Source organism: Lissotriton helveticus, chromosome 7, assembly GCF_964261635.1.
Source record: "Lissotriton helveticus chromosome 7, aLisHel1.1, whole genome shotgun sequence".
NCBI classification, from domain to species: domain Eukaryota; kingdom Metazoa; phylum Chordata; class Amphibia; order Caudata; family Salamandridae; genus Lissotriton; species Lissotriton helveticus.
The window spans coordinates 1,030,649,908-1,030,675,668 of NC_136068.1; the positions used below are offsets into that span (position 1 = coordinate 1,030,649,908).

General features: G+C 45.0%; 1 protein-coding gene across 2 annotated transcripts in view; it reads left to right on the forward strand.

Moving 5' to 3' along the window:
- Positions 1 to 25,761, forward strand: part of RFNG (RFNG O-fucosylpeptide 3-beta-N-acetylglucosaminyltransferase) — a 139,571-nt gene that overhangs the window by 4,346 nt on the left and 109,464 nt on the right. For both annotated transcript variants that reach the window (XM_078653772.1, XM_078653773.1), the window contains one exon: positions 21,360 to 21,914. In XM_078653772.1, the coding sequence (XP_078509898.1) occupies positions 21,435 to 21,914 (480 nt within the window). In that variant the 5' untranslated portion in view covers positions 21,360 to 21,434. The remainder of the gene's footprint in view (positions 1 to 21,359; positions 21,915 to 25,761) is intronic.

Consider the following 25,761-nt stretch of genomic DNA (forward strand, 5'->3'; position numbering starts at 1 on the left):
CATTAGGTTAGAGGTCCCGGCTCCTTAGGTAGCCCCCTCCTATGTTTCCGCCCCATTCATGACATATTCTGTTACGTTTGCACCACATGTCTATGTACACGCCCAGTTACACATACTTTTACTGTTATCTTTCGCGACTGCTACGCGTCACGCCTTCTGCTCCACCCACTGCTACGCCTACTGCAATGTAATGCTATGTGTTTGCGCTATGTATATAAGTTCATGTATTATTATTAAAAGTTAGCGCGCTCATCCCAGACCAAGCCCCAGCAGCTGCTGGGCCTCTTTTCCCCTGCTGGGTCATCCTATGCAGGTTGTCCTGATCCTGTCCTTATGCTGTAATAAACCTGCAGAAACTCCTACTACCTCGAATCTTGACTCTTATTTATTGAGCTATCTGTTATGCTATATGCCTAGTCAAAAATAGGGTATTATTTATTTATTTACCACATAATGGCGCCCGAACAGGGACTTGCCCTTTCCCCACGCGTCGGTGAAGCCACGCCGACCCCCTGACCCTCTGCAGTCGTGACGGAACCATACCGTGCACTGGCAGATATTTCTGCTCCAAGTATCCCTCAGGCCCACGGAGGAGACGGAGGAGGCGGTCCAGCATCCGAACGAGACGGTGGAGGAACGCGGCGAGTCCCGACCAGAGCCCAAGCCGAGAGTCCAAGGTCCGAGGTATCCGGAGGCCCACCCGTAACTGAAGTCCGAAGTTCGTCGTCGTAGCAGTCCAGTTCCGTCCAAGGCCTTCCGTTCCGTGCTGCCCGGTGAGTACCATTGCTGGGGTAGTATCTAGACAGGACCAATCTAAATTGACTCCTGGTCCGTGGGTTGGTGGTGCCCAGACTCACAAACGAAGTGTTCACCTAGGTGGATACGGGTCTTGAGGCGTTCCTTTATGGGACCGGTATGTTCCGTACTGTTATAGCAGTGCATCCAGTAACTCTAGTCTGTTCCGTTCTCGAGAAAATTCTTGTATTTCTGTTCTCAGTATTTCAGGTAATATTCTGTTCGAACTGTTATTTATAATGTTCTTTATGTATTTTAATGTTGTGGTATGAGTGTGATGTGATTTCGTGTTTTTATTGTGTATTGTATTGTGTCTAGATTACAGTTCAGTCATGCCTATATTTTCCAAGTTACGTCAGTTAAAAACTAGAAAGGGTCTGCTGGAAGCAGCAGTTCCTGTTCCGCCTAGGGACAGTCCAGGTCACTTTATGTATCAGAAACATGGCATAAGCGCCATATTGTATCTAGATTTATGGGTAGAGTATACCAAACAGTTAGAAGAAAAGTATAGATGGCCCGTATCGGGTACATGGGATGCCGAATGTATCATGCGAGTAGAAGAAGCATTATGGAAAAAGAAAGCCAGACAGTCACAGAAAGATGCCATCGAGTTATGGCGTAAAGAAGCGCATAAAAGAACGGAAAAGGAAGTCAGAAAGTCAGAGTTAAGTAGAGAATCCCAAGAACGAGCCCAAGAAAGAGAATTAATCGAGATAGGTGAACGAGTCAAAGCCGAACAGTCAGACAGACAGAGGCATGCCCTCATTAAGGGTATGTATCCTCTTCTTGCCGAGGGCTTGCCAAAAGCGACCCCAGAGGCATCCAGTAATTTCCCGCCACCATTAGTTCCGACCAAGCTACGTCACAAACCGACCGCAGCTGATATTTTTATTTCGTCCTATTTGGACGACACAGTCCCCGAATATGCAAATCCTGTTCGCGCTCCGCCAGTCCCTGTAAATCAGGCGCTTCCCGCTCTTCCAGACACCGGAGTACCTGTTACGGTACCCCCGGTCCAGCCCGTCATACAAGTCCAGCCTACATTTCCATTTCCCACTCTGCCAGGACGTAGAGCCTCAGTAGACGACTCCAGTTTAGGGGCTGCAGGAGGAGGTCCTCCTCAAACCCCGCCGCCACACAAGCGTTTAACGTTAGCCGAATTACATGCACAAGCATCACAGCGTACGCCTAGGTATCAGTCTGTTGCGGAAATAAGAAAATCCCTTGCCGAATGTTGCTATGATCCAGTCCCAGGCGAGGATAATATGGTTTTATATTCATTTCGCGTAAGAAAGGTGGCCGAGTATCTAGTCACCTTACCGAATATGAAAGAAGATCTAGACAGAATATATCGTTTCATCCGTACAGGGGATGATCCAGAAAGTATTAGCGAGACTATGTCTCAAAGGAAAGCCGAGATCCAGCTCATGATATTAAAGTTCCTGATCAATTGTCTAATAAGAGAACAAGACTACCCGTCTAAAGATTCCGCCGAAATGAGAATCCTGACAAGGTGGAGTGATAATATAGCCGAGGGTAAGCACAAGACCGTCGGTGCTATGGAGAGTATGTACAAGAAAATCCGTAAAGAGATAATAAAGATACACGAACAACGTAAAGCAGCACAAGTAAGCGAGAAAGAAAGTATCTCTGATCCTGAAGAGGAAGACGAGAATCCCGCCAGAATAGCGTATGTAGGAAAATCTAGATTTCCAGATCGCCATTTACGCCTAGAACACAAGTCTATTTTCCATCATCCAGCTCCAGAACAAGGTTCTCTAGAACAAGTATTTCAAGCTACCGATCACATTCTGAAATCACGAATCGGTTATAGTGAATTAAGTACCATGCATGAACAAGAACTAGCCCGATCAGCAGTCCGATGGATTACTGATTCTACCACTTTTCCAGACGAAATAGTGGCACAAATGTTTCTGAAACTGCCCCCAGCCGAGCAGCGACTGGTGGGAATGTATATGATCCAGCACCTCATTACTCTGTATGAGGGTCAACACTCTGATCCAGGCCCGTTACATGATGTCCTGAACGAGTTACTCCAGTACAAATGGAGAGGTCTAGGTACCGATTTAATTAGTGTCATTCTAGAACAGCGTCACAAATATAGAACGTTCTTGAACCCGCATTTTGTTCATGTCTCACCCCCAGAAAGTAAACCGTTTTACATAGACAGACAGAATCCGTTACGAGAAGTCCACCCAGTCAGAGGGACGGGTGGCGAAATGCAACGAGTGTTTGTATACACTCCAATATCAAAGATGGAACTTCTTGAAATGAAGAAATTAATTCCCTGTCATGACAAAGATCCAGCGGGGTTCCATAGAGAATTAAAAGACATGCTCCGTATGGGAGAATACACTTACCCAGATATCATTAAAATGTTAAAGGTCCTGTTACCCGCAGGGGTGTATGAAAAGTTAAAGGAAAAAGAATGGGAGGTGGGAGAGAAAAAGATCGATTGGACAGCTCTAGAAGCTGAAGACAAGGCACGAGTACCAGGTACCGGTCTTGGAGATAAATGTAAAGAATTACCTGAATTATTGATTCAAGTTTTATCCAGATTATTGACAACTAGAAAAGAAGACTGGGATGCAATCTCAGCCTGTAAACAGAAACAAGACGAAGATATTAGTGATTTTTATTCTAGATTTGAAAAATGTTTTAGTATTAACAGTGGTCTCAAGACAAGTAGTGAGTCATACCCTCACCTTTTCGTTACTAAATTAGTCGAGAATTCAAGTCCACAAATTAAAAATCGAGTTTTGAAAGTCGAAAGCACCTGGCAAGCAAATACTCCGTCCCAGATGCTCCAGATGCTCCAGTATCACCAGAATAGAATTAGGGAAGAGCAAGAACACGAGAGAAAACGTATGAAAGATACGAAAATGAAAGTACTAGTTGCACAATCTGTTCCTCAAGACAGTCAGAAGAGGGGTCCGAATCAAGCCAGTCATCCTGCAGCTCCCGTTAAAGGGAACTGCAATTATTGTAAACAGCCAGGTCATTTTATAAACGAGTGTGCAGTTCTGAAACACAACATAGCTACTGGTAAGACTAAAGAAAGACCACGTCCGCCGAGACAAGAACAAGTTTCACAGATTCCTCAGTCACAGAATGCACAACAGACAGTTACAGTACCGCAGCCTATTGCTGCAACACAACATGTCACATCGCAGATGTACCAGTATGCACAGTCTGAGTATCCAGAGTATCAGCCATATTCATGAAACAGCCTAGAGAGGGAGGTAGGCTTGCCTCTCATCGAGATACCTGTAGATCAAGAAGGTCCCTATGTTCACAGTCAAGTATTAGGGAAAGACAGAAAGTTTTTGATCGATACAGGGGCAAGTAGGACCACAATTAGTCACGCCGAAGTTCCAGGGGCTCCGCTCTCAGGCTCAAGAAATGTTTCCCTTGGATTTTCAGGAAAGCCAATAGTTAACGAGATATCAAAGCCAGTTACTCTAGAAGTAGGTCCATTGTCCCGCACTACTGATCTGTTACTTACTAAGTCATGTCCAGAAAATCTGTTAGGCATTAAGACACTGAAAGAGTTAGGTGCAGTTATTTGCTGTTCCCCAGAGGGAATACGTCTGTTCCTACGTGACTTTAAGGGTCACTATGTATTACGAGATTTTGATTCCAGATTGTCTAATGTTCCGCAGCATTTATGGGCGCAAGGTCCAACTGATGTAGGTTACATGCAAATCACACCCTATCGTGTGACTCTCAAGCCAGGTGTAGTGTTACCCCGAATCAGACAGTACAGATTGCCACCTGAGGCTGTAGCAGCCTTATCCAAAATTATTGACGAGCTCATGGCTCAAGGAGTAGTTGTAGAAACTGACTCCAATGTATGCAATTCTCCGATCATTCCAGTCATGAAACGTACTGATCCAAATGCACCCCCAGTATATCGATTAGTGATTGACTTACGAGAACTTAACAAATGTATTATTCCTCAGTACCCAGTTGTCCCAGATATCTCTTCCCTATTAACAGCCATTGATTCTGAAGCTACGTTCTTCACTGTCATAGACCTTAAGAATGCATTTTTTAGTGTTCCTATTCATCCAGACAGCCAGTTTCTTTTCGGATTCTGTTTAAATGGAAGGAGCTATATGTTCACACGCGCTCCTCAAGGTTTCACAGAAAGTCCTAGTATTTACAGTCAAGCACTCAAGAGACAACTAGACAACATTCACATGCCAACTGACACTGCCCTGCTCCAGTATGTCGATGATCTACTGATCACAGCCCGTTCTGAACGTGCTTGCGAGCGAGCATCCCTGACAGTTCTGTATTTCCTAGCCGAGATGGGGCACAAGGTGTCACCTTCGAAGCTTCAATTCTGTGTCCAGCAAGTGGTATACTTAGGACACTTGCTGTCCAAGAGGGGTAGGCAGTTGACACCCGACCGCATCCAGTTAATAGCGAGTCTTCCCCAGCCCAGAACCCAGAAGGAGGTACGTGCCTTTATCGGCCTTACTTCTTATTGTAGACAATGGATTCCCCAGTATGCATTTCTAGCCAAGCCACTGATACAGTTAACGACACAGGAGGCAGCCGTATCGACTGTCCTCCCTTGGACATCTGAACATACACTTAGTTTCAACGAGTTAAAGAAAGCCCTATGCCAAGCTCCAGTTCTAGCTACACCGAACTACAGTAAGCCTTTTACACTTTTCGTTACTGAACGTGAAGGTACAGCATTATCTGTTCTTACACAAGATCAAGCAGGACAATACAAGCCCTGTGCTTATTTTTCTAGCACATTAGATCCAGTCGCCCAGGCGTTGCCTGCATGCCTCAAGTCAGTTGCAGCCACCGCACTAGCTATCAGACAAAGTGATTCCATAGTTTTAGGACATTCCCTGACAGTACAAGTCCCACATTCCGTGGAAGTTCTTTTAAACCGAACACAAACTCAGCACTTGACAATTGCACGTTTAACAGGTTATGAATTGACTTTGTTCCAGCCACACATAGAAATTAGACGCTGCAACGTTCTGAATCCTGCTACACTGTTACCATCAGTCAGTTTGAACCCTGACCCACATGACTGTGTGGAAGTAGTTAACATTACGACAAAGCCAAGACAAGACCTGACAGACATTCCGTTACCAGATCCCGACCTGACACTCTATGTGGATGGTTCATGTATGAGAACTAGTACAGGAGAACTAGTCGCCGCGTATGCCGTGACTACTGACACCGAAGTTATTGAAACACACCGTATTGATACCCTGTCCGCTCAAGCAGCAGAGCTAGTCGCTCTGACACAAGCCTGTATACACGCCAAGAACCTGAAAGTTAATGTTTACACAGATTCACGTTACGCATTCGGAGTTGTACACGACTTCGGAGTGCTCTGGCAGGAGAGAGGTTTCATGACTTCTCATGGAACCAAGATTCAGCATGGTCTCCTTATTCAAGCTCTGTTAGATGCCATACATTTACCGACATCCGTTGCTATCATGAAATGTAAAGCACATACGAAAGTTACTGACATTATTTCCCAGGGTAATGATCTAGCCGATCGCACAGCCAAGCTTACCGCACAGACTCTAGACATTCCAGTTAATCAGACACATACTCCAGATCCGACTACATGCATGACAGTTAAGGACCCTACTCAAGATGTCATAGATATCCAGTTACATGCTACTTCCGAAGAAATCAAGAAATGGTCTGAACAAGGAGGGGTCCAGACAGGTCAAGGATGGTTAACAAAGGGTAGAGCCACATGGTTTCTCCCCGACTCTATGGTTCAAGTCATTATCAATACCGCACATAGTCCAGCACATTTAGGAGAAAAAGCTATGTTAGACAGTATCCAGAACATTTGGTTCAACAAGCATTTACGAGCTGCAGCCAAGCAGAAAGTCCGTACCTGTATGATATGTTGTCAGTTTAATCCAGGTAAAAGTGTCCCGGTGGAACAAGGTGGTTTCCAGCCCCCTGACCACCCTTTTGAGGTCCTCCAGATGGATTATATTCAGATGGAGCGATGTCGAGGTTTCAAGTATGTCCTTGTAGTAGTATGCGCTTTGTCCAGATGGACAGAAGCATATCCAGTCCCAGATTACACAGCCGCGACCACTGCCAAGCAGTTGGTTCGTGAATTTTTCCCTAGGTATGGACTCCCTAGAGTCGTATATTCTGATAACGGTCAGCCATTCTCCTCAGAGTTAATGAAGCATGTTTCCCTGTTGTTAGGGTACCAGTGGAAGTTCCATTGTGTACGCCATCCTGAAGCAGCCGGTCTAGTCGAGAGACATAATCAGACCCTGAAAACCCGTATTGCAAAAGTCTGTAAAGAAAAAGGTGTGGACTGGCTAGTAGCTCTGCCAGTCGCTTTGTTTTATATGCGCATGGTTGCACATTCCAGATCAGGTCTGTCCCCGTATGAGGTCGTATTCGGCCGCCCCCCTAACATGTGGGGTACTCCTAGACCCCGAAGTATTACCGATGTTTCATGTAATATGCTGACAGATTACCTAGCTTCCTTGATGTCTGCCCTCAACTCATGTCGTTCACAGGTTGCTGCCGCCTTTCCAGACAACACCGAGGTGGCACCGCATGAAATCGTTCCAGGTTCCCTTGTGATGGTCCGAAATTTTGACAGATCAAGTCCGCTGGAGCCTCGTTGGAAAGAGCCACGTCAGGTCCTCTTGACCACCCGTACTGCCGTCAAGCTGGAAGGCAGGAAGGGGTGGGTCCACCTTTCTCATGTAAAACTTTTCAATGGATTGAAACCGGTTTCTAAAACCATTTCCAAGGATTCCCAGGATTTTAAAGACTGCCAAGACATTGTTTTAAAGGACTGTCCCGCAAAAGACATTGTTACAACCCCTTCCCTGTTAGAGAAAACTCCGCAACAGGAGTATAAGTTAAAGCTCAGGTCTAGTAAAATAAGTCAGTCAGTTTGATTGTATAAGTCCTCCCCTAGGTGAAACGGTTAGATTGTTTCTGACATGTATAAAATAGACCCCCATAGTGAGAGAGTCAGTCAAAGTTCAATCAGATGTATCGTTTTTCTAAGTTTCATATTATTCATCAGCATTATGATTTCCTGCACCAGCTATGCGTTCTATCTGTATTTTCCAGTTCCTCATGTAAATAAGTCTGCTAATGCTACAATAGAGCACACGTTTAGTGATCTGCCTCCTCACGAATATTCTTACCGCCTCGCTATGCGTAACAACACATTTATCCGTATGTTACATTACTCACACCAGACCAGCAATGCCACTAATTGTTGGGTGTGTGGTCGACTCCCCCCTTTCCAGACATCAAAGGGAGTTCTGCCACTGTTTCCTTATCCATTCACACATAATGGTTCGTGTGGAGCATGGTCCACGTTAACGTCATCCTCAACAGATATGTCTTTTCTTAACAGCACATGTTTCCCAGACAAGCAAGGTTTCCCCCACAGAACAGGTTTAGATCTAGAAAATGAAGTGTATAATTTAGGTAATTATTCGTCGAATTTCATGGTCCTGAATGTTCAGTCTGATACTACTCCAGACTCACCTGCTATTTCAGTACTACCAGTCAAAGGCGAATTATGTGTCCGTAGTTATGGTTCTGTACACGTAGGACATAGTGAATGTACTACTGTTATCAAGTATAGTGACAGTGGGAAATCTATTTTTAAAGCTTCACGTCATTCTTATTTTGTTTGTGGTCAAACCGCATATGTTAGTCTGCCCCTCGATTGGGAGGGAACCTGTTACATTGCCTTCCTACTGCCACCTGTTTTCCTAGCCCCACCTGACTACCATAGGAATTCCTTCCTAGTACACACTAGACACAAGAGAAATCTCCCGATTGTCGATTATACTGAAACCGCCGCAGAGCAATTTATTGATATTGATAAAGGTGTTTTCCCTTATTTAGGTACAGTTGTAAATAGTAAGCTAATCCGTAGGTTAACAAGAACCCTTGAAGCAGTAGTAGATGAGACTGCCTCCGCTCTAGGTAACTTAACTGAAGAGCAATCCTTTATGAGAATTGTCGTTTTACAGAATCGTCTCGTCCTTGACGTCATACTGGCCGATAGGGGCGGGGCCTGTAGAGTTCTCGGATCTAGTTGCTGCATTTTCATTCCAAATAACGCGCCGTCTGTTTATTCAGCTATAACCAGACTTCATAAAATTGCCCATCTGTTACATCAAGATCCAGGCACCTGGACATGGTCCGGTTGGTTCTGGAATATAATTTCCGCATGGGGATGGAAAGTCCTGTCCTTTCTAAGTATAGCAGTAGCGATCATATTTAGCTGCTGCCTCTGTATACAATGTGGCCCTGCGATTTGCAGCATGTGTGCTACCTCTTGTATTCCTAGTCCTAAGCCCCGTTCTAAGTCCCGTTCCAAGATAATTCGAGACGAGCAAATGGTACTGTATGAAATGATAGATGGTATCATGAATATTGATGTTTCCTGATGGAAACGTAGTGACAAGGAGGGAATGTGGAAAAGTAAATTTTGCCATGTTCTGTGTCCCTACGCCTCATCCATCATATGTTATGTGTGCATGACCAATATGCATATGTTATTCCCCATGTCCGATTAATGACGCAATTACAGTTGTGTCCACCTCTAGTATGCCAGTTTCCAGTCCTCGTGAATACTACGAATATCAGGCCTATGTAAAGTTACGTTGCCACGTTTCTCAGTGTGCACGTTATTCCATTATAAAGTCCCCGTTTCCAGGCCTCAACAGGGCCTGGACATCAGATTCAGCTCCTGTCTCCTAAAAGCCTCGCTGAGGAGCGATACAGCCCCCACCTGTATCCTCGACCCTTCACTTACTTCCTGCCTCGCAGTGCCCGGTGCAGCCTGGCTCTGCCTCTGAGTCTGCCAAAAGTATGTTATAGTTCCAGCTATCAGTTCAGTCCTCCTTCTCTGCATTCCTAAGCTACTGAACTGCATCAATAGTTTCCGTCATTGTCTAGCCTTCTCGTCTCCATGTTAGAGAAATACTGTATTTAATGGTCATTTAGTATTCTTCATCACGCACTACATGTAGAATAATGCATGGTCCAGTCTTAGAATCAAGTTAGCTTTTCCCCTCATGACTTCTAGTTTATATCAACATGTTCCCTAAACATCAGATACCAGATAGGGTTTAGGTACATGTCGCTCCGACCCTCCAGACTTTAGTCTCTGCTCCTAGCACAGAGTTCATAGCCCCCAGCTTCTCCTAGTGATACGTCATTGCCAGTTTGCGCGCACCATTAGGTTAGAGGTCCCGGCTCCTTAGGTAGCCCCCTCCTATGTTTCCGCCCCATTCATGACATATTCTGTTACGTTTGCACCACATGTCTATGTACACGCCCAGTTACACATACTTTTACTGTTATCTTTCGCGACTGCTACGCGTCACGCCTTCTGCTCCACCCACTGCTACGCCTACTGCAATGTAATGCTATGTGTTTGCGCTATGTATATAAGTTCATGTATTATTATTAAAAGTTAGCGCGCTCATCCCAGACCAAGCCCCAGCAGCTGCTGGGCCTCTTTTCCCCTGCTGGGTCATCCTATGCAGGTTGTCCTGATCCTGTCCTTATGCTGTAATAAACCTGCAGAAACTCCTACTACCTCGAATCTTGACTCTTATTTATTGAGCTATCTGTTATGCTATATGCCTAGTCAAAAATAGGGTATTATTTATTTATTTACCACAGTCTCCATATGCTTTGCCACAGCATTGTTTCTATCTTTATTCACTGTGGCTCTTACATGCTCAAGGATTCTTTTTTTCAATTCATTTTTGGTGCTGCCGATATATTTCAGTGCACACGGACATTCAATCACGTATACTACATGTGTGCTCAAACAGTTGATTAGTTCTTTGATTTGCCACATTTTGTTATTGAGCATCAACACCTCCTTTTTGTTTACTGCTATTTGACACACCTTACAGTGCTGGCATTTTATGAACCCTTTGGTTTTCATCCATTGAATGCCTTTTGCTTTTTTGGTATGGTCTTTATAATGGCTTTGTATGAGTCTATCTTTAAGGTTTCTCGCCCTTCTATATGTTATCTCAGGATGTTTACCCATAATTTTGTTAACAGTTGGGTCCAATTGTAGCAGTTTCCAGTTTTTTCTGATAATCCTTACAATTTGTTTGGATTCTCGTGTGTAATCCAAAATCAATCTTACTTTTCTGTCTTCTGATTTATCGGTGGATGCTGTGTTTTTTCGTTTCAAAGTTAGTGCATCCTTTCTTTCTTTGGTGTTGGCTCTATTCCACCCTTTTTTGAAGACCTCTTTGTTGTATCCCCGATTTTTGAACCTCTGTGCCATTGCATAGCTCGTGGTTTTCCATTCCTTCTCCTCCGAACAAATCCTGCGCACTCTTAAAAATTCTCCATACGGAATATTCTCCTTCACTGAAGCTTTGTGGAAACTGCTTGTGTGTAGAGTCGAGTTTGTTGCGGTTTCCTTTCTGTGTAATGTTGTTTCTACACGTTCATTTTGAATGTATATTTCTGTGTCTAGAAATATAGCTTTAGTTTGGCTGATATTGTACGTGAATTTAAGATTAGTATTTGACGAATTCAGGATTTGGAAATATGCATCAAATTCTTGTTTGGTTCCTTCCCATACAATCAAAAGGTCATCAATGTATCTGACCCATTTTGCGATTTTATTCACGTAGAAGTCATTATCAGGGTGCCATGCAATTTGCTGTTCGAACCAGCCCATTGTAAGACATGCATAGGCTGGGCTGAATGAAAAGCCCATCGCACATCCTTTTACTTGTTGGAAGATCTCTTCTCCAAATAAAAAAACATTTTGAATTAAGCATAGTTCCACCATATCAATAAGCATTTGATTGTGTTTTTTAAATTGTATATCTCTGTCTTTCAGGAAGTGTGCGCATGCTTTTAATCCAATGTCATTTTCAATGTTAGTATACAGAGATACTACGTCCATTGTGACCAGCATATAGTTCGATTGCCAAGGCAAATCTTCGAGATGTTTCAATAGGTCAGTGGTATCACGTAAATAAGAACTCAAATTGGTCACGAAGGGCATTAGGAAAAAATCAATGTAATTGGCTATTGGTTCCATAAGTGACCCTTTTGAAGAAACAATGGGCCTCCCTGGTGGTCTGAGTGGATTTTTATGCACTTTGGGTAGAAAATAAATTGTAGCCACCACTGGATGATTTGTTGTAAGAAATTTCTTTTCATCTAGGTCTATTAGATTTTGGTCATTCCATGTTTCGAGTTTTTTGTCTAATTTCTCTTTAAAGTGGTTTGTTGGATTTTTATCCAATTTTCTGTAGTATTTTTTGTCTCCCAATTGTAGATGTGCTTCTGCCACATAGTCTTCAGTCTTTAAAATAACAATATTACCTCCCTTGTCCGCCATTTTTATTGTTATTGTCTTGTCTTTTGTTAGATCATTCAAAGCCATTCTCTCTTTTTCATTTAGGTTGTCTTGATATTTACCTCCCTTGATTTTGTAAATTTCATTGATGATGGCTTCCTGGAAGATATCAATTTTATTACCAGGTGGTAATTGTGGATAGAATTTTGATGGTTTTTTCATGCTGCTTAAACCTGCGCCCTTTTGGGGGCATATTCCTGATTCTGGAATTGTTTCCTCCTCATTTGTTATATCCAAATTAACAAGATTCGCCAATGCCGGTAAATCTTCAGTTGTAAGTCCTTGTTCCTCTTGTATGTTATCCATTCTTTTTTTTCTTTTTTTGTTTTGTAAAGTTTGCCATTTGTTCATTTTCTTCAAATATTTTTGCCAATTTTATTTTCCTTATGTATTTGTATACATCAATACGAGTTTGTGCCATGTTTATTGATTCTGACGGACAGAAATTGATACCTTTTTTCAAAAGTGATGTTTCATATTCACTGATGTTTCTATTTGATAAGTTGATAATCTCCAATTGTTCGTCATTGTCAGCTATATCTGACCACTCTATTTCTGATTTCTTTTGCGCATCGATCTTGTCTCCGTTCCTATATTTTGGGGGCCACTTTCTCCTTTTGCCTCTTCTTGTTGGTTTCTTGGGGCTGTCCCTGATCTTGGGACCCATTTGCGACCTCTTCCCCTTCCTCTCATTGTTTGTGATTGGTTTTGTTTCTTTCTAAGTAATGATGAGATAGCGCGAAGTTAGCACAATATAAGATACAATCTGTATCATGTTAATTGGTTTGATAAATGTAGTGCTTCAGAGCCCACTGGGGGGCACAACAATGTATTGTTGATGAAATGATCGAAGATATGTGAATTAACCACAATAGGATACACACTCACAAAAACGTAATACATAATGTACTGAAACATGCTCACAATGAATGCATACAAAAATATTCATGTAATACATAACGTGATATTGTAGTTTTTGAAACAGCTAAAAACTACAATCCCCAGGTCACTTCCGATTGTGATACAGGAAGTGAGGTGTTGTAAAGGAATTTGTTTGGCGTTTTACCCTGTAGAAATAGGAGGGGTCAGAACGAATCTAATGTTTAACCGTGAGCAAGCTGCGTGTGGGAGCAGCGAAACGCGTCGGTTTTGTGACTGATTAGCTGATATTATGAAAATAAACTAAAAATTGGAAAACTTTGAGAACCTTTGTGAGTGCGGATTCAATCCCTCGTTGCGAGGGGGTGTGCGACATATATATATATATATATATATATAAAATACCCCTTTAGGAATAGAGTGACAAATAAATTATGCAAAAAAGAAGCAGACAACTTATACTGGGTGTTCCCTTGTGTCTGGACAAAGCTATACCTCTTTGAAGAGCTCTAATTACAGCAAAACACTGTGTCGGGGGTTGATTTGATTCATTTCAGGTTGGCTTGGTTGATATTTTACCAATTAAAAGCTGTACTTTTGAGCCTGGAGTGATGAATGGCTTTTGTCATTTTACTGCTCAGCAAGGACAGCACTGTGCTAGTCCTATGCTTAAAAACTTTGCTGTAGAAATGGCAAAATACTTTGCCCATTTCTATCTCGGCATGGATAGCACTGTGCTAATCCTATGCTTAAAGACTTTGATAGAAAAGCAGACATGCGAGGTGAGCAGATCTAGAGTGTCACTGGTGTTGAGAGTGCTCTATAAAGGAGCTGCTTTCCACCTAAACTTGAGAACTACCCCGAGTTCTCTGCTTCTTTTTTGTTTGTGTGTGTGTGTGTGTGTGTATGTATATGTATGTGTGTATATATATATATATATCATACCTGTGGGTGACAGCGTGTGGGACAGAGTCTCTCGACCGAGGTTTGCTCTTCCCCCTTCCAGGGGCTGCCGCTGATTGCCTCCACCGCTCGCCGCACCCGCTCCGCGGGTGCCGCTTCGTGCGGTCAGCGAGGGGCAACTCGGTTTTCCTGTGCTCTGAAGAGCTGCTGACATCCAGGAACAACGAGGAGCTCACGGGAGGCGGAGCAAGCGGAGCAGCGTCAGTAACCACAACTACACTGACCAGAAGGCTGAGCGCATCGCCAGCAAGTGCCGCCGCGCCCCCTGGTCACCACGACCCCCGCCCGCAACGCCCCCTCATTAAGGAACGGTAGCCGCGCAGCGGGACGCGAGCGGGACGCCGAGCGAAGCCCGGGCAAAGGGCGGGCAGTCTGTGGCAGTCAGGGGCTGACAGAGGCTGGGCTGGGCCACCCCCCTGTCAATTGCTCAAATAGGCCTTGAGGGTGATTCCAAACTGGCTGAGGGCCCAGTCACCCCGATGTCAACTCGATCTGGAAAAATCCTGAGGGGTGGAGGAGAGGGGCCTCGTGGGACCACATTGATAGGCACAATGGATAAGTTCATCACAAGAGTAGCTGCCGTAATAGAGAAAGAGATTGTGATGACGGAGCGCCATCTCTCACAAGACCTCCTACCTGCCAAACGATCCTCGCTTGGTGCAATAGCGCAGGCCCACTCGCCCTCCACCATCCCTGCCCCATTTCCCCTCTCTTGGGTCACTGATGAACAACCACGGGTAGTAGCTATATGAGCAAGTATAGATAGGCTGGAAAGTTTGGTAACCCTTTCACCCCCTTTCAATAGCAGTCCGGTGGGCTTGGGTGTAAGTAATACTGATCCCCGTGTCTCACGAACGGCAACGATCAGCCTCTGCCACACCAAGGCTCCCCTCAGGTTCTGCCTCAGCAGTGTCCAGCTCATGACCCCATAGTTCTTAGGAAAAGGAAAAGGGTTGCGAGCGCTCATAAGGGTAGCCTTACCTTACTACACAAGCGCTCGAGGCAGCAAGCTGTAAGGGCCTTACTCCCTAAGCCATGCAACGGTTCAGCTCCAACTATTCCTGAGACGGGAGGAGGGTATGTTTCCTTTAGCATTACACCAGATGCTGAGCAGTTAAATGTAAACGTCCCCGAAAATCCAGCAAGGCAGCGCGACCCCGTACCTCTCTCCCAATTAGAGGTCTTGATTAACTCTCTAATAACCCCGCTTATTGCACAGGTTAAGGGCCTAGGGGAAAGACTGGATAGGCTTGAGCAGTCTACACTAGATAATTTTTTCTCTATGAAAACTCTTATCAAAGTCCAGTCAAGAACTAGGGAGGACTCTATGGGTGGGAGTATGGGTAAGCGTGTACTTGATGATGTGGTCCAGGTTGTACCCACAACATCGTCTACTCCGGCTGTCGCAGTCTGCAATGACTTGCCCACTGCTTCTTTAGCTCCCACAGTGCCCAAGTCAGGGACTAGTACCCATACGGTCCAGGTCCATTCAAGTTCCCTCGAGCCACCAAAAGTCCTAAACATCAACTCTGCCAACGTCAAGTTGTCAGTTGCTGAAGATGCGGCTAAGCCTAATCAACCGGCCCACGGTGTGGCCAAAAGCAGGGGCACGAACCATGCTCCCCAGGCTAAAAAAGCTGAGACCCACTCGGGAGCACGCTCTGCGGCAGTCAATCTGCCGAAAACGTCCCCAAGGAGCCCTCCAGTAAATCTCCCCCCAGAGTGCCATCTTGTCAACGTCCCTATATTGAGGGACAGCAACTTTGAAAGCCATCAGGCCCTAATGAACAAAACTATGCATTGGCTACAAACCAACAGACCGCTCCCTAGAGGTATGGACGGGTCGATACTTGGTGTGAGGAGGGCAGGCTGGATCGGAAAGGGTAAGAAACGCCTAGAAGGAGATTGTGTAGTAGTAAACTTTAAAGACAACAGAGTTGCCCAAACAATCTGTAACCCAAATCCAGTAGGGGGCAGCCCAGGCATCGACGTGGTGGATCTAACTTACTTCTATCCACGGCCTGCTATGCATCGGACTGAATTTCCCTGCGCTGCAACACACCACGGAAGTAACGGCCGTGTTGAGTACTTGATGGTGCCACAGCTCCACCCTCAGGCAGTATGGCCAGGTGCGAACTGGGGCCCTTTTGGGCATTGACTTGAGGATGTCCACAGGGGGACTTTGGGGGTTTCTGAAGCTGGCGGGGTTGCCCATCCTTTTGCACCGCTGACCAGCCCACCCACCTTAACAGCAAAACACACAGCCCCTTTTGTTAACCGGGTTGTGGGCGGGGGGCAGGGGAACAGCGGGGAGGGCAGTGGATCCCTTGTTCCGGAGGGGGTTGGAGCCTGTGGTGATGCCGTGCCCGGCCCAGGCCAGGCTGTAACGGATCCAGGCATTAGGATTTTCAGCTGGAATGTGGCCGGAATCGACAGGAAGCTGCCCCTGCCGGATTGGAATGCCCTCGTGGAGGAGCACTCCATCTGTATTTTCCAGGAGACATGGAGAAGGGAGCCCGCCTACAAGGCGGGATATTCTTCCTACTCTATTCCAGCTGTCTTCCCGGCTTCAGGGAGGGGACATCCATCGGGTGGCCTCCTCATCTGGGTGGCAACTTTCTTAAATTGTAGAGTAGAGGAACATCAGACGAACTGCCCCGATCTCCTCAATATTACCTTAAAAGACGCCCGGGGTCGTGCCCTCTTGAATATCTATAACATCTATGCTCGGGGCACAAAGGGAGGCAGACAGTCGGACACCATTGCACTCCTAGAGGGGCTTCTAAGGTCATCACCATTTAAATCTTGTACTCTGGTCGCGGGCGATCTAAACTGTACGTTCGAGCCTTTGGGCTCGGACGACACTTTGGATTTGGAGGAGGGGGATCGAAGGAGGGGGATCCCTACCTTAGAGTTAACACCGATTAAAAAGTGGTCTGAAGTTGCAATCCAGATAAATACACTCAATATGGAATTCAACCTGAGGGCTCTTAATGGGAGGTCAAGTTCTGATAGGGTGGGAGCCCATACTTACAACAGGCCCAACCACACGTCTAGAATTGACTACATCCTGCTTGACGTGTGCTTATGGAGTTCGGTGAGGGACATGGAAGTCATTCCATCCGTTGAGAGCGACCACAACCTGCTCTCTCTCGCTCTGACTCCTTGGTGGCAGGATGGCAAGGAGAGCTCTTGGTCCTGTATTATTGCCAAACAGGGGGTAACATCTGTCTCGAACTGTGGAAGGCGGCTGAAGTGGCCAAAACTTATCCTATCTGAAGATAAGGTTGCAGTCATATCATCACTTCTGACCACTGCCCAAGGCATTCTGGACTCCCCTGAGGGTGGGCACGAGGAGGTGCTTGGGATGTTTTGTGATCTGTCCTTGGCCATCAGTAACCTGTATATTGTTCGAAGCAGAGCTTCGGGGGGAAAATCACGGCATGCCCATTGAAAAAACAAGGCTGGTATATATACCAACAAATGCGGGGCAAGCAAGAAAGCCCTGGTGGAAGCAGTAAAATTAAAATCCCAAACTAGGATTAGGATGGCTAGGAAGACTTACACCCAAACCTTAAAATTAGCGAAAAAGGAGTGGGAGGAAAAATTTTGGGCGGATCTCCTGGCCGCTAGTCGGGGAAAAGGATGCTAGAGGCTTCTGGAAACTGTTGGGATCCAGGAATAGACCAGACGATACGCTGAGGACTTGCACCATCTCGTCTCAGACCTGGTTTAACCACTTCAGGGCTTTATACTCACCGGCAGAAGGGTCCCTCAGCGTGCCATTTACCCCTATTTTTTCGGTACAGGCTAGCAATTTGGATCCCTTCACTCCACGGGAGGTTGTAAACGTTATTAAGTCATTGATACCCCTGAAGGCAGCAGGCCCCGATGGCCTTCCAGGGGACCTGCTCCGGGCCTATCCGTCCGAATGGAGTTAACTGTTATCCGCTCTTTTGAATGCCATCTCGATGGGAGGCACGGTTCCTGACTCCTGGAAAGGGGCAGAGGTCGTCCCTATATTTAAAAAGGGCTGCCGGGACAACCCGGGGAACTACAGGCCGATAAGCCTGATTGACTCGACACAAAAGGTGGTGGGTAAGGTGATCCTGGGGAGGCTACTACACTGGGTCGACGAAAACCATATCCTGTCAGATTTTCAGGCGGGATTCCGCTCAGGAACGGAGACCATCGAGCAGGTATTCAGATTGATGTTACTTCGATGGAAGGTGGTGGAACTGGGCAAAGGCAGTCTATACTTGGCCTTTATTGACTTAAAGACTGCCTTTGACCTGGTTCCTAGGGAGGAACTCTGGAGGGTTCTGCAAGGTCTTGGGCTGCCCCCTTACATTCTGTCTCTTCTGATCAAACTCCACACAGACAACTACGCCCAGGTGCGTTGGGGACAGAATGGGGAAAAGACAGAAAGGATCCCGGTCTGCAGGGGCGTCCGACAGGGATGCGTACTAGCTCCCACACTATTCTCTCTGTATGTTAATGGTGTGGTAGAGCATCTGCTTCAAGAACCTGCAGACGCACCATCTCTGGGGGGCGTGCGGATCCCTACCCTGCTGTTCGCGGACGATACTCTTCTCATTGCCAAGACTCCGCAGGGTCTCCAGAAGCTTTTGAACCGTTTTCAGGACTTTTGTACAGCAAGGGGCTTGGTGATCAACGTAGAAAAGACAAAATACCTAATCATGCACCCACCTCGAAGATTAGGACGTGCTCCAGCCCTGAACTCTGTACCTCTTGAAGTCTCGGAATTTGATTATTTGGGAATACGGGTGAGCGATTCTATGAGCTGGACTCCACATATCAACAAAATGACCCTTAGTCACAAAAGGGTGGGGGGTGCTCTACTAAGGGAGTATCGCGCCTCTTCGAAACAGTTTGTGGCACCTATAATTGACATCTACAAAGCTAAAGGGGTGACAGCTGCGTTATATGGGGCGGAGCTTTGGGGCCTCTGCAATCTGGAGGCTCTATCTAAGTCAGAAAGTAAATTTATGAAAGACCTTTTGGCTCTCCCCCCTGAGCACCCCTACAGTTCCGGTGTTGTTGGATGTGGGCTGCAAATCGATAAAAGACCAGGCTAGCCTCCGGCCACTGCTCTTATGGGCCCGCTTATGGAGGGTCCCTGAATTGAAACCATAGGCTGACGGGCTGTCTGAGGTGATGGAATTGGGGGGCTGGTACAAGATCCAATGGTTAAGGGACGTTAAAAACCTTTTGGGGGAATTGGGTCTGGGGGCCCATTGGGCTTCTAAATCTGCTCCACCCAAAGCCATATTGAAAAATGTTTACTGGGAATGGGTCTCCTCCAAATTAATCAGCTACCCCCGCCACTGCACCTCCACCACAGTCTTCCTAAGAACTAAGGACGTGGTGGCCTACAAACCCTACCTTGATCTGATTACTTTGCCAATCGATAGTGCCCTGTATTTCAAGTTCAGAGTGGGCACCCTTCCAACAGGGGATCTCCTTTCCAGATGGAACTCGCATGTGCAGTTGTCACCTTTTTGTGCCCTTTGTTCCACCAGGCCCAAGACGGTGTCGCACATTTTCTTTGAGTGCCCCGATTATTCCCGCTCAAGGAGATGTTGGCTTAAACCTATATTTAGACTATTAGGGACTCGCGAACATATTGTGGCATTACGTATCTTACAAACCGACACCTCCCCTCCCATAGTTTGTGCTGTCTCAAAATTTTTTAAATGGACATGGTTGATTCGCTCCAAAAGACTGTCTATATCAATGTAATTCGTTTTTTTAAACTAATTTATTGTATCTATAGTGGTACTATTTTATTGTTAGCCTTGAATGTTTTTTAAATTTTTTGATCTGCAGTTTTATATTTGTATGTAATGCTTTTAAGATATCTGCATATCGAAATAAAGCTATCAACCAACTATATATATATATATATATATATATATATATATATATATATATATATATATATATATATATATATATATATATTGGATTTCCCATGTTTTCCCTCCGTTGTAAACACCAAAGTCCCAGAGGGTCACAGAAAGGCAGCACTCTCATCAGCAAGACCAAGGCAGGTTAGAGTTATTCAGCGATCACCATTTTTATTTTTGTTTTTTTTCTCCATTTAATTTTCATATAAAGCATGCAAAGTGCCAAGTGCACCAGGAAACGAATGACCTATGCGTTTCAGCCAGAGGCCTTCGTCTGGGTCATGTGATTACAAGTGCAGGGTGTTTAAAAAGAGGTTGGTTTGACCCGTTCTCATTTACAAAAAAAACAACATCCCAAATTAAAAGTATATTTTTAAAGGAACAATGATTCAAACAGTCAATCATAGCCATTGTCACAAAACACTGATATTACGAAGAGACGGTTTTAAACTTAGTAACATCGGCTTTAGACTCGTAATGTACTTGAAGATGTTGTTTCATAATCCCAATCATGGAAAGTTTAAACTTGCAGAGATGGTTAGCTAATGCTGGGTACCATGTAAACTTGCCCTACTATCCTATTGTTCTCATGACATGTCCATGTTGAATAAAAAATAATCAATAGTTACTTAATTATTGATTTGAAAGGGGTAAAAGTGCAAAAAATACAAAATTCACGGTTGGAAAAAAGATTGAAATCAAGTTTTAAGGTGCAAATTTGCCTAAACTTGGTAAAGTACCAAATTTACAGGTGCAGAATTGCCAAATCTTGGCAAAGTACCTGTCGTATTCAACATTGCAGCTAAATGCAATCTTCCATCTCAACTAGACCATTCCTCACTGCCATAATTAAATATACTATAACATTCTTTCAATCTATGTTAAGTAAATGAGAGTGAAAAAAATACCAATATCAATACAGTGAAAACAATGGGTCGAGAGTTTAAGGTATAAATATTGCAAATATTTTTAGTACCGTAAAATATCATGAATCCCTAGTGAGGGACACTCCATTTCTTGTATACTTTATTGGTATGTAAAAGTACAAAACGCTATAACCACTGTAAATTCATGTAACGTTAGCAAATTATTAGTACCTTCCATGCACATGTCGGCTGTTTGTCTCTGAAAATCACCATCATCTGGAAAAAAAACAACAGTTTTGAGGTCTGTCTCTAGAGGAATTTTTCATTTCTTGAAATCACTGTTTTACAGTGCCTTAGTTTGAGAACTCTTTCGGGTTCCTTGTTTGGCTATTTCTGTTATAAAGCTGCTGTTCAGCATTAAACTTGATTCATACATATCTGAACCTGAGAGCAAACCTCCTGTTTCTTGACATAACTTTTGTCTCTCTTCTTCTGCAGGGCAGTGTAGTATGTAGCACAATGCCACCTGAACCTGTCATGGCATCCGCTCAGGGTGCTGAGCTGGGCTGAAGAATGAACTTCTCTTGCCTTTGGCTTAGCAAAATCTGTTTCCTGGTGTCTGTGATCTTTTGCACTTTTCTTCTGCTATTCATACCCAAAACTAAGACTCCCTGGAGGCCCAGAACTTACCCGCAGCCACGAGCACCACCTTTGTTTAATGCCACCTGTGACAAACAGTTCGCTCTCCCAGGAATTGAACATGCACAACAGAAACCTCCGACGCACACTACAGACATCACACATTTTGAAGACAATGGTAACGTAGAGGACTGGAGGGCCTACATCCTTGGCAGAGAAAACCCAGATGAGAAATCTGGAGGTCCTACGGATAACCCTGAAGAACACCAAAGTGTTCTGACTTCATCCATTAACTCCTCGAAGTATGCTCTAGAGTTTGAGGACCTCTTTATTGCTGTGAAAACTACAAGGAAGTACCACAAAACGCGCCTGGACTTACTTCTGAAGACATGGATATCAAGAGCCAAACAGCAGGTATTGCAAGCAAATCCAATTATTCATATACATTGCCTTTGCTTAACAACTTTTAGACAGTCTTTTGTAGTTTTCTAAACACCTTTCTGCCTTGCCCAGTTTTCTGAGCAGTCTGTACTCTAACATAACAGTATTGATTCTATATTGCAGTCCCTTTGCATGTTGGTTACTTTATAACCAGGCCCAGGTAATTTACAAATAAAGAGGTCTTTACTTGTAAATTACAGTCTTGTAATCCATTTTCTTGTACAGCATGATCAGTGTTCTCCGATTGGGAACAAAGCATCCTTTGTAAAAGTACATCCGCAATGTTTACCAAGATCGCAGAGAGTTTTTGACTTTCAAGGATGGAAGGCAACTGCTGCCTCCCTCCAAGCTATGTATTCCTTACTGAGATTTAAAAAAACGCCGCTTTGGGTTTGAAATCCGCTAAATGTTTAAATGTGTATGGATTCGCAACCCCACCTTGTGCTTTGACGGAAGTCCAATTAAACTTGTGATGTTGTGTTAAGTGTTGTGTTCTGGCACCAATCTCAGTTGCCTATGTCTTATACATTCAGCTGTATGTATGAGTTGGGTGTTCCTTTTGTTAAGAAAAAATGACTTTGCTAGTAATAGATGCATCTCCTTGGCCAATAGTCATACCCATTTCCAATGGACGTAGGGACTGAGGGTAGTAGGTGTAGGAATAGTGTTTATTTGTAGCACAAACTTTTGAATTTTACAGTAGAAGCCACTCTGGTATAGCTGGGCTGTATTAGATCTTTGTTAGTAGATCTGGTCAGTGGGTTTTGTTTAATGTTAGTGTGTGGTGTATCATGATAGAAAGTTGTGTTGTGAACAGAATAGTAAACAATGATATGGAATCTTTAAAGCGGCTGAAATATTAATTGAAGAAAAAAGTCCACATAAACCCATTCAAAATATGCATAAAATCAGTGGAAACAATATGCACGGTTTCAAAAATAAAATCTAAACTTGGTGATTTTGAACGTTTGGAGAGAAAATCTTGGCATTGACCATCTAGTCCATATTTCCAACTGCTGTAGAGTCTGTATGGCTCTAGCAATCTAAAGAAGTTCGAACTAGGAGCTAGAGATGTCATGTCTAGTGAAAAGGGTAAGATCATGAATATACAGAAGGTGCAGAGCAGGAGTTAAACATCTTGGCCTTAACTGCTTTTCTGAATTCCAGTCAACTGCCCAGTTCAGAAACATTAGCTTTTAATATTCTGTTTATATTAATTTCAGCTCTGTTTTGCAAATGAAACAAACTTTGTAAAAATATCTGAAGAAATAATATGGGTACTGAGAGTAAAACAAAGTATACACTTCTGCAGCCGTCGACAGATCGTTTGCTGTTGCTATATGTCTTTTCTCTTTTGTTGTTGCCATATGTCTTTTCTCGAAGGAGTGCCAGACTACAAATACAATGTAAGGTAAGGGGAATGAGCATTGATGCCCTGAATGCTGGAATGAAGCCCGACTGTGTGCAATGAAAGCGCAAGAAAGGTCAGTCTGGTGGGTCAGGGTGCTACAAGGAGGAGTTAGGATGGGTAGGGGAATTTGCTCTATGCTGAGGCAAAAGTAGAAAGTGGAGAGTGGATTTTAAAAGTCAGAACCCCGAATAGTGTTCTCAAAATAACACAAATGAAACCGCAGATCAACGTGGACACTGTCACCCCTGGCATCAAGATACAGGTACACCCAGATGATCGGTGAGAGGGGCATTTTGAAGGAGCGATGAAGGTCAAATATGGCCCATGCCAGTAAAAAATTGTGTTCTCTATTACTGTGTTGGTCCTTCACTTCCAGCTAGTTGTGAAAGGGTTCATTTGAGGCCACAGTGATTGTTGCACAAGTTGAGGTTTCAGTGCGTGGGGAGGCTGGCCTAGATTCTTATATCCCTGTGGAGTCTCTTGGCGCCTGTGTTTCAGAGATCTAAAATGTAGAATCTGCACCCATCCAGGCCTTGGTAACTGCTTTTTTAGGTTGAGCCTTGGCATGACCTGTTGTGTAAGGCATGCTGTATTTGAGTATGGGCTTGAAGCTCCGCCCACTCTCTGCCCATATTTTTCATTGGCTTGTGTCATTGTCCTTTGTAAATGCTGGCTTCTGATTCGTTAATATACCTGTTAGTCCCTCCTTAGCACCGCCTTGTCTTCATTTGTAACCTCCTATGAGGACTGGCCCTTTTTAGGCTTCGACCTGGCCGTAGCACTGCAAAGTAGTGCTCCGCCCACGCCGAAAACTTTTGTTTAGAGTATGGTGGACTTGAATCCGCCCCTTCTTCCATTGGCTAGCTCCATAAATGGAAGCTAGCCATTGGAAGAGAGAGGCGTCCGTCTTGCAGCGAGGCGATTGGTGGGCGTTCCCGGCGATTTTTTTTTTTTTTTTTTTTTTTTTTTTTTTTTTTTTTTTCTTCTTTCTCATCCTGCCCCTTTGACAACGTCATTGCGGTGGTGGGCGGTGTTTTTTTTTTTTTTTTGTTTAGGTTTGTGTGGGCATTTCTTTGAAGATGGCGCCCGGTGGAGAGTGATTTCAGCCCCTGCTGCAACACAAACAAGCGCTCCTCAGCTCGCGGGAGCCGCTAAGGGCTTTTCTTAAACCTATCCCGCCCCCCCCCCTCCCGCTGTCCGTGTGCCCGTTTCGTCCCCCCACCCCCCGCTGTCCGTGTCTCCCCTTCACGCTGCTTGTCTCTCTCTTGTCAGTCTCATCTGTTGTCGTAGTCCGGCCCCTTTACGTAGCTCCCTGCTCCGGCAGGCTCCCTCTCGGCGCTTCTCGTCCTGCGCGCTCCTCTGCCCTGTAACCTCCCACCTCCCTGCACTCTCACTCCCAGCTCGCCTCCATCCAGTCTCCCTCCTCCCTCTACCCTCCCGTCCCCAGCAGTCTCTCTCGCTTTCCTCGTCTTGTCTTGTTTCTCGGTGACCTGCCTGTACACGGCTTCACAGGTATAGCGCTATACATCTGCAAAAAGCCAGGCCCACTGTTTGGTCAAATCAAAATGACGCTAGAACGATGGTTGGTTGGCGCTGGGGTTGGGTGGTGGTGGTGGGGGGCGGGTAACACAATTTCGGGGGTTCCTCGTGAACTGTGTTGAATGACGTCAATGGAGTAGTGGCGCTCACTGAGTCCTGTGGTGGTGTAAAATTCTCTAAGGGCAATTGCTGTGAACTCCTCTAGCGCCAAGAGGCCCAATCAGTAAACGTGTTTAAAAAATGCTGTTGGCCACACCCAGCGGCCGCTTCGTAGCACATCCTTCCCATTGGTAACTACGGGAGATGTGGCCAACCTGCGGCAAACTTGTGATGGCATTCACTCTGGAGGGGGCGGGAGGCGTTGAAACCCCTGCTATTTTCTAGCTGTGTGGTGTTGGTAACATATAGTAATTTTCCTTGAAGTCAAGAAATCAGTGCCCCTCGGCGTCTGTTAGCGTGTCCGCTAAAACTGGAAGGGGCTTATTTACCAGCCTCTTGCGCTGCCGGTGGGCCACTTCTAAAATGGGGGGGGAGGGGGGGGGGGAGTGGCGCACCGGCTGCGCAAGGGGTTTGTAAATCAGCCCCGAAGGGCTTTGGAAACGTTACGCCCCTGTAGAAGGCGCTAGAAGGTGCATTGGCGGGTGACGTGAGTGGCAGCTGATAGCCATAAAGTACAGTGCAATCATTGGTGCAGCGCTAAATGAAAAGCGCTTTTACCCGTTTAGGTCGGGAGGTTCGCCCCATGGAGTACACTCCTTTGAAACGCGCTGGCAATTTATTTACTTCAAAATGCATGGTGCCACGATTGCGGCTTCTAGGCGCTGTGCGGGTTTTGCCAGCACCGCCATGGGTTCGTGGTATGACGCCTTT